The 12,478-nt window shown below is 42.7% G+C and overlaps 1 protein-coding gene across 3 annotated transcripts in view; it reads right to left on the bottom strand.

The window, feature by feature from the left end:
* Positions 1–9,968, bottom strand: part of FEZ2 (fasciculation and elongation protein zeta 2) — a 42,226-nt gene extending 32,258 nt beyond the window's left edge. For 2 of the 3 annotated variants that reach the window (XM_082745324.1, XM_082745323.1), the window contains exons 1-2: positions 9,660–9,960; positions 5,446–5,554 (exon numbers count right to left, since the gene is read on the bottom strand). In XM_082745324.1, the coding sequence (XP_082601450.1) occupies positions 5,446–5,554; positions 9,660–9,913 (363 nt within the window). In that variant the 5' untranslated portion in view covers positions 9,914–9,960. Of the gene's footprint in view, positions 1–5,445; positions 5,555–9,659 lie in introns of all 3 variants that reach the window. The other variant, XM_082745325.1, reaches the window with a different exon arrangement.
* Between the last annotated feature and the right edge of the window lie 2,510 nt (positions 9,969–12,478).

Here is a 12,478-nt window from a genome sequence, read left to right as displayed (position 1 = left end):
TGGCCTGGACTTCTGGCTTCCAGTGGGTTAAAAACCACCGGCAGACACTAGCAGCAGACTGGAGGGTGGCAAGATGAGAGCTGGACCTTCGTTCCGCTGCCCCCCTCCTGGCCAGACTGCCAAAAAGCAGCAGAGCCTGTCAAGCAGACCTGTCCCCCTACAGCCACTCTCTCTGGGTTCTGGTAACTTCTCCTTTCCTTACCTCTTCATGCCCAGGGGTGCTACTACTGCTTACCGTTGCCCGCCCTGGGTTATCACACCATGCCTACCGAGCCGGTGTCCCTTAAGCTGCCCACACCAAAAATCATGACCATAAATTAAGTACTAGTCCTAATTGTAAAGCCTTATCTGGAAAATGCAGTAGGTAAAAATGGACAGGTGCTGCCTTTCAGAATGTCAGTCTGGGAGAGGAGCCACATCAGGGTTCTGAGGCTTGTCCTACCACATAATGCAAGTCCACGTTGTAACTCAGTGAAGACACACCTCCTTGGGCCTGTGTGTCTTCACTGCGCCATAGACTAGGAAAGGCCTGGACATGGTCTTCAGCGTGTCATTCTGAACTTTCAGAACACTGTGAGAAAAAGAAGAATCTAAAAGCTTCCAGAGAGGAAAAAACCCATCACATGAAAAGGATCAAGAATCAAAATGTCTTTTAAACTCTCAACAGCCACAAACGAGGTGAAGAAAAAAAATCAATGTTATTTCCATGTTTCAGTAAATTTCAGCCTAGAATCCTATCTTCAGCTAAAGTAACAATTAGTTGGGAGCTCAGAATAAATACATTTTCAGGCATTCAAGATCTCAAAGTATTCTACCTCATTCACCCTTTCTCAGAAAGCTACTGCAGAATAAGTTCCATTCAAACCAGAAGGAAAACCAGAAAGGAAGCAGACCTGGGACGTAATCCAAGAATGAAATGTGGGAATTCTTGTAATGATGGTGGAATAAAAGTTCCAGAATGATGGCTGTGAAGTTCACCTGGAGAGTAAAGAGCTCAGATGACAACTGGTACTGCATGGAGCATCGAGAAAAGGATAAGAGAAAGAGAGGCAGAGACATTAACAGGTTCTCTGGTGCACATCACGTACTAAAACAAGTTTTATGACTCTGTTGAGGCTGAATTTATGAGGTAATGATAGCTTAAATGAACCACAAAAAGACAATGATTATTACCCTAAGAAAAAAAACAAACAAATTACAAGAGGAAATTCACATATGATGTATGGAAATGGGTCAACTGTGAATATTTATATAGTCAATATAAATGATGAAGATTAATTTAACCAATTATTTTTATATAATTATATTGCGAAGACAAGGGAAGGGAAAGTTTCCATGAGGGTTATGGTGTTGAGGGACAGTGGGAGGACTGAGAGAGACCTAAACCCTCACCGATGAGTAGAAAGTACATGGATAAAGTCTAAAGTTGAAAAAAAAAAAATCAAGTAAAATGATGAAAGCATGTTCCCTGTCAGCAGAAACAGTTCAAGGAGCTAAAAGTGGCTGCCTCTGGTAAGCAGAAAGCAAGGAAGGGGTAAGGAGGGCAGAGGCTGCTTCTTCACAATAAGGTCTATACTAGGTCTAGTACTTTTAAACCAATGCAGTTATCCTTTTTTTTCTTTTCCAGCTATCAACTTTTAATAAGGAATGTGAAAGAGCAAGAGCTTAGGCTCTTGGTGAGAGAGGATGTTTGACTTCAAGATTATAGAAGTGGGGATGAAAAGTGCCACAATCTAGTTACAAGGGTGTATGGAAGATGGGGAGTAGACCTAGCAATTATCTTCATGGATCCTTAAATTTCAACACTTCCCACAATCAATCTTCATTATAATTGGAAGACCATAGATTTATTCTTCCTTTTACAGACAAATCCAAGTTTTCATTTAAAAATGACTCCTAAGGAAGATATTATCTTCTTCCTGCCTCTGCTCTTGAAGATAAAAAGGTGCATAAAACAAAGTCTCTGTCCTTAAAAAAAAATGCTCACAGTAGGAGGAAGGAGACAGCACATGAGATGTTCCTAAGGCAATATTATTTAGAAGCCTTTTCCCATATAAGCATATTCAAAAATGGCACTGGATTTAGAATAGTTTTTATAGCTATTGCCAAAACACAAGACTGATACCAGTAAACCATTAGAATAAATCTCCATAACAAGAGAAATAATGACCCCAGATCATCTTTCCAGGGACTGAGCCAGGTCCATTCCCCACAGAGATGGCATATGTTAAGGGCTGGAATCCCTTTCGGCTTTGAAAACTAACCTTGGCTGTCATGGGTATCATTATTCACTCTCCCATTTCGGCATCAGTGTGTCTTCTCTTTGCCAAACATTCCCATCACTCCTTCCTGTGCCAGGTTAGACACAGAGCTGGTGGTTCTATTGCCCTGTACGAAACTGAAGCTGCTTCAAATGGAAAAAATGTGCCCATGTAAGAATCTGGAATATACTATAGAAAGACTCATCAAATTTAAAAGTATGCCATCTTGAACCTCAATGGAAAAAAAATTAAAAGTTGAAAAGTGGCAAATGGTGGTTTTCCTGAATGTTTTTCTCATCCTAATGCAAAAGAAAGGTCCTCTCCCTTCATCCAGAAAAAAATCTCCAGGGACACCTGGGTGGCTCAGTCGGTTAAGCAGCTGCCTTTGGCTCAGGTCATGATCCCAGGGTCCTGGGATAGAGCCTAGAGTCAGACTCCCTGCTGGGCAAGGTGCCTGCTTCTCCCTCCCACTCTGCCTGCCTCTCTACCTACCTGTGCTATCTCTCCATCAAATAAACAAATAAAATCTGAAAGAAAGAAAAGGAAGAAATTTCCTACAGATCCTATTTAAAAATGGAATAATCTAAAGGATGCTTCCAAAGGTAAATTCAACACAATTCAGTATGGAAAGAATAGAGCATACAGTAGGCAATGCTAAATAAACTAACTCAGGTTTTAAAAAAATGTAATAATATGCTATCTAACAGAATGTGAAGGTCCTTCTTACATAGCTCCTTGTTCTCCAGGAACCGAATGTGTGCTACTCCTTCCTGAAAAACAGAGTTCTAATTTCAGTTCTTATTCATCACCTGGTAGTTGTGTCCCGGTGGGCAGATGACAGATGGATGATCACTTGTCCACTTTAATCTGCTGAGTTTTTCAGATAAGGCTTTTATAATTAAGATCAGTTACTAGTACTGGGCGCCTGGGTGGCTCAGTGGGTTAAGCTGCTGCCTTTGGCTCAGGTCATGATCTCAGGGTCCTGGGATCGAGTCCCACATCGGGCTCTCTGCTCAGCAGGGAGCCTGCTTCCTCATCTCTCTCTCTCTACCTGCCTCTCTGCCCACTTGTGATCTCTCTCTGTCAAATAAATAAATAAAATCTTTAAAAAAAAAAAAATCAGTTACTAGTACTAAATTCCCAAGTCATTACAAATCACCACCCTTGGCTATACCATTACTCTGGCATTGAAAATAACATCTGGGGCGCCTGGGTGGCTCAGCTGGTTAAGCAACTGCCTACAGCTCAGATCATGATCCTGGAGTCCCGCATTGGGCTCCCTGCTCATGCTCTTCTCTCTCTCTCTCAAATAAATAAATAAAATCTTTAATAAAAAATGTAGTTACTAAAAAAAATTTTTTTTAGAAGAAAATAACAATCAGAAGGCAGAAAAAGGGAGCAACTTCCCAAGATGTGATTTAAGAACAATATAAGACATACATTTTATTCAATGAAACCATATTATAGTGTCCCATTCATTCTGCTAATGCACTTCTATCTCTTCTATGCTATTTTTAAGTATTTCCAAAAAAAATACTCATTGATTGGCTATCATGGATTTAGTACTATGTTAAATAATACAGAAAATACCTATTTTTTAAAAAAGAACTTTCCGTCATATTCACTAACCTTATGGTCTCATTGACAAGATTATTCCTTTGTTCACTCAACACTTGTCTTAGTACTCACTATGTGCCAGGAACAGTGGTACTTACTAAAAAGACTAAAAAGATTTGCTAGCAGCAAATCATAATCACAATGACAGACCCTAAAACACAGGATTAATAAGAAAACAAAGTAATGGTCTGAGACATGGACAAAGTGCTGTGGGGACCAGAACCCAGGAGACAACGGGGCTAAATTCTGTGGGACAGATAAGTCCTTGAAGATTTTCACACCCCCACCAGTGTAACCAGTTCCCACAGAGAGAGCTGCATTTCCCTTCCACACAGGGATTGAGGCCATGGCTAAAGGGCCATCTGTCAGAGAGGCCGTAGATAGGGATTCCCCCCAAGTGAGAGGCTGGATTAAGTGTCCTTTAAAGTCGCTTCCAACTCTAAAATTGTATAATTCCATGAGATCAGCAAAGGCTAAAACAGTAATAGGAAGCTTCAGAGGGGAAAGGAAACTTGAACCAAGCCCAAAATGATAGCTAGGGTCCAAAGAGAAGACAGAGCATAAGGAATGCTGTTATTCCTTTTCACAAAATGTATGCCAGGTCAGTCAGCAGAATAGCTTAGTGGGGTTACTGGAACATACAGCAAGATTTCTCTCTCTACTAGAATACTGGGAAACACAGGCAGAACTCCACATTTTACTAAAAAATAATAGGCAGCAGGCTGTCCTGAGTCATATAATTGAGAAAGTCGTTTTCATAAAACATTAACAATACTATTTAAGGTACTGACAGCCCCAATGCATTATACTCTCAATTACATAAATACACTTAATGAAACATAGAGCATGCCAAAAGGTCTGGCATGAGTTTACATTGTTATATGATAAGGAACTTAAACAGCCCCTGAAACTTATATATAACTTGGCTGTTTCTCATCACCTTTAGATAAACCGAACACTGTGCTTTTCCACCTAAAACAATGACCTTCCCTTTTCCACCCCCGACCCCAGCTGTCCCATCACCTGTGCTCACACTTGTTACCCAAGGCACCTTCACTTTATAACCCCGAGGAGTCCCCAGCAGGCTCAAACAGGTAGCCAAGAGCTCTAAGGTCTTTTAAAGGTTATCGAATACTCACAGGAACACACAGTCTTCAGAAAATGTGTCATGTCCAGCAAGTCCTTAAATTCATCAGAAAGCTAACTCAATGTTGCTTTTCCAGTACCCTCAGTATATTATCCAGTTTTCCCAGCACACCAAAATTGTGCTAGTTAAGCTCAGAAAAAAAAACAAAAACAAAAACAACCGCTGATCTTTGTTGTTCATTCCCAGGTGACAAAGATTTGGCTAAACATACAAAAGAGAGTGTATGCTTGGGAAGAACTGGAGCAAAGTGCTAGCAAAGGCTGACAGTGGTGGAGCCAAGTTGGCAACAGAAGGCCACGCCAATGGCTATACACTTGGAAATAACTGGCAACCCACTGATCTGTTCAATAGCAAGGCTATTTTTTAGTTCTATTATCAGAATCAGTTATTCAGAAACTATTCGCTCAATTCCTAACTTACCCCTTTTTCTGAGAGGTTCAGTGTAAGCAAATGCAGGGTCCTGGTATGGGAGGACTTCCAGTCTACCGGCATTACATTTCCGTAATTATCTGTCAGGGCATTCCAAATCCTTAAAAAGAAGAAAACTACAATCAATGGAAGTTAACACCCTCCACATGTCTTTTGTTAAACAAATACCAAACCCATAGTGATAGAAAGAACAAAAAATGTCAAAGCAAAACAATGCAAGGCCTCCAGTTTTCCAGAAAAATCCCAACAAAGAGCCCCCTAAAGGATCCCTGGGCTGACAAGAAGTGCTAAGGAAGATTCAGTGGTGTGAAAACTCTCTCAAAGTTGACAGGTCACTTTCCACAATACTAGCTGCCAGGTATCCTCCTAAGCAATTTACACAGATTACTCATTTAATCCTCAAAAACAATACTATGAAGAACCATTATTATCCCCATTTCACAGAGGAGGAGACTGACATACAGGGAGCTTCTGTAATGTGTCCTGAGCCACGCGGGTAGTACAGACACGGGGTTTCACACTTGCTTATTGATCGTTTCATATGGTGAATAATCTTCTCTAACCAAAAATGTGTTATTCTTCCTGGAGAAAGGATTCAGTCTCAATGTGAAACTGGGGTTTAACATCTATTTTGTAAAATAATAGGCTAAGGACTATAACAGATAAAATGAAGGATGAGAGAAAAGGGGAGTTCACAGTAAAATGCACAAAGGTTATAGCCAATCCAATCACCCTTCCTTATTGCCAAACAGCATTTTGGGGGAGCAACAGAGTAAAATGAAAGGGTGCTTGACTAAAATTCAGGAAACACAGACTCTCATTTCCTTTCTTCTTCAAATAGTGAAGTCTTTGGTCATGTTCCTTAACCTCTCTAAGTAAGAGCCACCCTTCTCTAAAATGAGAGGCCTGAGTAACAGAGATCCCTTCCGGCTCTATTACTCTTAAGCATTATTTCAAATGAGTTGTTTTGAGGGATGTCCTAAGTCACACTGGATAAGGACAGCAAATTCCAAATTCATGACCAAAATTCAGATTTAGTACCAAAGTAATAACAGCATAATAAAACATGACTTCAGAGATATAAATGAGATGAAATTAAATTGGGGTACGTTAAAGACTACATATAATCTACTTAATGGGCAGAGATACACAGATGTCGTAAGAAAAAATACCTAAAGTATATGGCAGATATCTAATCATGAATATGCCATTAAATAACTGAGTGGGTTTGTCTTTTTTTCCAAACATGCAAGCCACTGAGAGACGAAAACAAGACCACTGGAGGCATAAAAATAAGAATGCAAGCTTAAAAATAAAGAAGCAATATACTTGATTTAATGAATTTGGGATTTGGTGCTAAAGGGAAGAAGCAATGGGACCATAACTGCCAAAAACATAAAATCCCGAAATGATGCTTGGCTTTGGAATGTACATTAGCCTCAATGAAACTGTGAACCCAAAAAGCTCTAGGAAACTGGCTCATTTACCCAGCACATCTCCCATATGCATAGTTCATTCCCATTCTCCTCTCTGATAGAAACACAACCTTCTCCAATGCCAAAATACTCCAACTGGAGGCAACGACTCCAGATTGTTTAAAATCAGCTACACTTGCTACGTTTCTGACCCACACCTTCCTGAGTAAAAGACTTTCAGATACCCGGATAACTGACTATATACCTAACCTTAGTTAGGAACTCGAGTAGGATATTCTAGTAGGTGAACACAGTCCATGGTTTGGGGGACTGCTTGTTAGTTTCTTCTTGAATGAGGCTGGAAGAAGAAGACAAGTGGAGCAGAATACTTCACCCAGTAGGAGAGACTGTGGGTACATTTGATCTCCCAAGAAAGTGAAGGACAATGAACAGTCCTCCATCTCCACCAAGGTTAGAACAATTGTAGTTGGAAGGACACAGGGCTGACCTAAGAGAAAGATTGCTAGAATTCTCCCATCAAGACATAAATTGCCTTTATCTTTATCATAAAATATTACAAGCAGTCATAAACAACCAGCAAGAAAGCTCTTTTCCAAAGAGGTCAAAGTCCTGTGACATTGAATTCTATGGGATACCCTTCTGAGGTAAAACCATAGCAGATAAGTGCAATCCATATTTAACCAAAACTAAAGATATGGCTTAGAGAAGTAATATAAAGTGTCCTAAGCCAACGCAAATCTGAGTGAAAGAATTCTCAACTCTCTTTGAGAGGGGCAGGGATAAACTCTATCAAGCCATGGAGAGATGTATGCAACAGAAAAGGGACAGTGAGCGGTGACCAGCCCCAGCCTCTGGAAAGAGAGAAAGAAATGTGTTATGCATTCCCAAATTAAGAATCGGGCATTACTACCAACATATCATCTACTAAAAACCATTATCAAGAGTAACAAAATATTTTGTTTAAGTTTTATATCAACCTAGGATTTAAGCAAAGACTAACATAAACTACTTTCTAGACAGTACAGGTGAAGAAAAATAGGGAACCTTAACATTTATGTACAAACCACTAATCTGTTCTGAGAAGTTACTCTTGCCAAAGCTAAACGCATCAGAACTATCATTTTTTAATCCAGAGTATGTCCTGAGTCCCAATGATTCAGAGTATATAAATAAGTCTATCTTCTCTAGGAATAGACTTTCAAAAAGGTCATCTTTTGCTATTGGCTGCATACATCCATATACAAAATCCAATCATAAGCTCCTCCCTCCACACTGGGCAGAACACTGCAGACAGGTGCCAACAAGACGACATGGTCCCCAACACAGCTGGGTGCCAACCACTGCTAAGCCATGTTTACAGGCCCTCACTCCAGAATTCCTCTGGTCAAGGTTCCTACCTTATTCACAGACGAAAGGAGGCCATCAGGCTGAAAGCCCCTTTCTATGCCTGTGGATCCCTCTCCATCTCTCAAGAATCCTTCTCTAACCTCTAATCTCTGAATTCCTTAGGGGCTCTAAAAACCCATCCCCCACCCATGTCCACAGTGTTCATTCCACTTCTAGCTTCCTCGCCTCCTCTTCTGGGTTTCCCCAGAGACCCATACCACATACTCAGCATCCTCACTCTCACCATTCCTTTTACTATCTTTTGGGGGTGACACTGAGGTACAGAATTAGAACCCTTATTTAGCCAAATTGTAACTGGGGTTCCAGATAGCCAAATGAAGTACACCTCCCCCCCAAGGAACTCTGCCTCTCCCTTACCCAGTTGGTGCATTTCCTTAAGAATGTCCTAACACTGCACCTAGATAATTCTGTACTAATTACCTGTTCTTGCACGTGTTGTCCCACCAGATTAGGAGATCCGTGCTATTAATAACTACAGCCTTTTTCTTTCTTTCTTTTTTTCTTTCTTTCTTTCTTTTTGTTATTTTATTTCTTTTTATTTATTATTATTATTATTTTTTTTTTTTTTTTGCCTCTGTCGGGATTTGCACTCCACCTGGGCTCTCCGATAGAGCCAATAAATTCCTGTGGCATAAATGCTGCTTCAGAGTTGGTACCTTTGCACGTGCTATATCGCGAGGTGCAAACCTAGACCTTTCTTCATCTGCCAGGCAAACTCCCACTCTTCCATCAGGATCCAGTTTGCACATTTCTTTCCCTGTGAAGCCTTTCCTGGCTCTCCCACACACACCCCTTTTATATCCTATATTTCGCATAAGTCCAGGAGAGCATTTGTCACACCCATACATACTGTTTACAAATCCAGCCCCCCAACCTAAGTGGTGCCTTACGTGGGAGGGGTATGTTCAGCCACCTTGGTATTCCCAGCGCAAAGCAGCCTCTGGCACTCAGCGCTTAAATAAACGCTAGCTGAATGAATGAGCGGCTACACATGTGCCCGAGGAGGTGCAATTTCTAACTACCTGCTCGGTGGAAGGAGGTTCCCCTCTGAACCCAACCTGGGTCGGTTTCTAGGGAGCAGGAGGGTAAGGGAGCGGCAGAGGGTAAGGGAGCGGGGAGGGCTGGGGAGCAGGGGATTTAAATTGCAGAGCGCCGGGAGGCCGAACCCCCCCGCCCCCCAGCCCCAGGGAGCGCGGCGGGGGAGCAGAGGGGGCGGGGACTCGCGAGGCGGAAGGAGGGCGCGGGGAGGAGCCTGTGGCCGGAGTCCCCCTGAGGCTGCAGACTTAGGGCCAGAGGACAGGACGAGGGCAGCGCGAGGGGCAGGGGAGGCTCCCGCCCGCTCCCGGCCGGGCCCGCACTCACTCGTCCCCCTGCAGGAGGCTGCACTCGGTGATGGGCCGCACGGCCGCCCTCGGGGGCTCGGCGCCCGGACCCGAGGGGCGGAAACACAGACTCAGCTTCTCCTCCAAGCTGCAGGCCAGCGCCGGGAAGCCGTCGCCTCCCCCGCCCGGCCCTGCGCCGGCCTCGGGGCTCGCGTTACAGTTCTCCTGGTCCTGGAGGCTCCGGGCCGGTTCCTGGAACTCATAGAAATCCTGCCAGTCCCCGTCCGCCGCCATCGCCGCCCGGCGCAGTGGCGCGCCCCGCCCCGCCCTGCCAGGGCCCCGCCCCGCAGGCCCCACAGGCCCCGCCCCGCCGCGGGCTTCGCCTAGCCTCGGGCCCCGCCTCCTCTGTCCGTCTACCACGTGGATCTGTCCGGACCGCCCAGCCTGCGGGTCTTCCCTTTTCCGGAGTTTTCTTCCCCCAGGTGACTGCGGTCTCAGTAGAACGAAAGAAAAACTTTAATTATGTTGAGTCACTTCCTATAAGTCTCTGTCACTCAGGAATGGCTTCCCTTCGTGGGAAACTGGCCTAAATGTGACTTAAATAAAGGGCTTCTTTAAACTTGCAACCTAGTGTCAGATTATGGCCCTGGGAGAAACGGACTCCTTTTGTAAATTTCCAACCAGAAGAGCAAGCAGAGCCACCTGGAAATGCTGAAGTCCTACCGAAATTCATTCCACAAATATTTTATATCTAAAACATGCAAAGCACTTTCTAGACCCTGGGGAACATACAAAGATGAGTGATTATGTAAATTAATACTTGCAACGCACTTGGTACAGTGTTGGGAAGGTAACTGAAAAGGTGTAACTGCCAGTTGACCTGTGAGCTGGACCCAGGCACTGAAAATCTCCCCTCCACCTCCCCTCTCCTTGGAATGGGGGTTCCACTTGCCTTTCCTGCTCCCAGACGCTGCTCCAAGGAAGTAGCCTTCTGATGATACTTTGAGAACACCCTCCGGGTGTACCATGAATGAACCCAGTTAAAGGCCTCTTAGTAAACAAGATTTGGCAGGTGGGTGTGGGGATCTGTTGTCTTGCTGTCACCAAAGGCAAGCCTCCTATACGTATGTAAGCTCCCTTTGCTTATTAAAATTGCCATCTACCAAGTTGGAGTGGCCTCGTCTTTCTTAGGTCTTTCCCTGCCTTCCTCCTTAAGAGGCTGATTTCAGATACACGTGGGAAGCTCCCAAGTGGGATGCAACTCAACAAATGGGATGAACCTTGTAGGCCTTATGCTAAGTGAAGCCAGAGACAAAAGGACCCATGTGGAATAATTCCACTTGTATGAAGTAGTCAAAATCATAGAAAACAGTAAGTATAATGGAGTTGCCAGGGGCTGGAGAAGAGGAAATGAGAACTTAGTTTTTCATGGGTGCAGAGTGCCTTTTGGGATGGTAAAAAATTCTGGAGTTGTATGGTGGTGATAGTTGCACATGAATGTACTTAATGCCACAGTATACTTACTGTGTTAAATTTGTTAAAACGCTCATTTTTATCCTATGTATATTTATTTATATTATTTATATTTTTTCTAAAAAAGGTGTGTCATTATTAAATCACTTGTTATGACCACCCTATACAGATGTGCCTTGTTTAACATCTGACCTCCTTAAAAGTGGATCCAAATCAGACATTTAAAATTAGCTCATACCTTCTCCATGGCAATTATTGAACAATTGCTAACTTGATCATCTCTTCCACTTTACCATTTGATTGAGACTGGATTTTAGGGATGCCTGGGTGGCTCAGTGGGTTAAGCCTCTGCCTTAGGCTCAGGTCATGATCCCAGTGTCCTGGGCTTTCTGCTCAGCAGGGAGGAGCCTGCTTCCCCCTCTCTCTCTGCCTGCCTCTCTAACTATTTGTGATCTCTGTCTGTCAAATAAATAAATTATTTTTTAAAAGTCTTAAAAAAAAAGAAACTGGATTTTATACTACAATCACGTCGATCAACTTCACTTCAAAGCAATCCAAGGTTAACAAAATAGACTGTTAATTTGAAGACTTAAGTCAGAGGGACTGATTCTGAGGAGAAGAAATTCAGTGGAGATGAAAAATCTCTCTGGCCTACATGGGAAAAAAGGTGAAGAAAAGAGGAAAAGGTACCAACCTTCAGGAACACAAAGTGCACTTCATATTGAATTGGGAGGAAAATGAATGAAAAAATAAAAGTAAGAAAGCTCTATTGAGCACAGTGACACACTGACAGAAGGTGACACCAGGGAAGACTGGCAAGGTGCGTTCAGGAGACCCAGGTAGCATCAAGAGGCCCCACCAGTCAATAGAAAGGAATAAATGCGGACAATTCAGAGGAGTTTTCAAAGAGAAACCAGGTGGCTTGGGTCACATTTAGATGAAATAAACTGGTACTGGAAATGATTTTACTTTTTGTGTGATCCCTGGATCACATGTTACACATTTAATGTTGCACATGTGTATTACATTCTATTTTCCGGTAAACTTATTAATATAAATTTCTTATAAAGGTATTGGTCCCCAATTTTCCATAGTCTCAAGAGTGTTAGGACAAGGGAAACAGAGCATCCAGAAATGTTCCACAAAATCAACCAGAGTCCCCCAAAATTTGCAAAGATGAGGGTGTTATAAGAATGAACCTTAAAATTGAAGTGCTCTACTCCTTTGGAATTGTATTTTCACGGGTCCTTCTTTTTTATTTTTCCCCCTCCAAGGTTTTGTTACCAGAGATGTTAAAATTTCTTTTGCTATAAATAAATAAAATCTTAAAAAAAAAAAAAAGAGCCCCTCCCCCTGTTTGTATGCTTGTATACTTTCTCTCCCTCT

This window comes from Mustela nivalis, assembly GCF_964662115.1.
Source record: "Mustela nivalis genome assembly, chromosome: 8".
Taxonomy (NCBI): Eukaryota; Metazoa; Chordata; class Mammalia; order Carnivora; family Mustelidae; genus Mustela; species Mustela nivalis.
This window is presented reverse-complemented; position numbering and strand designations above follow the sequence as displayed.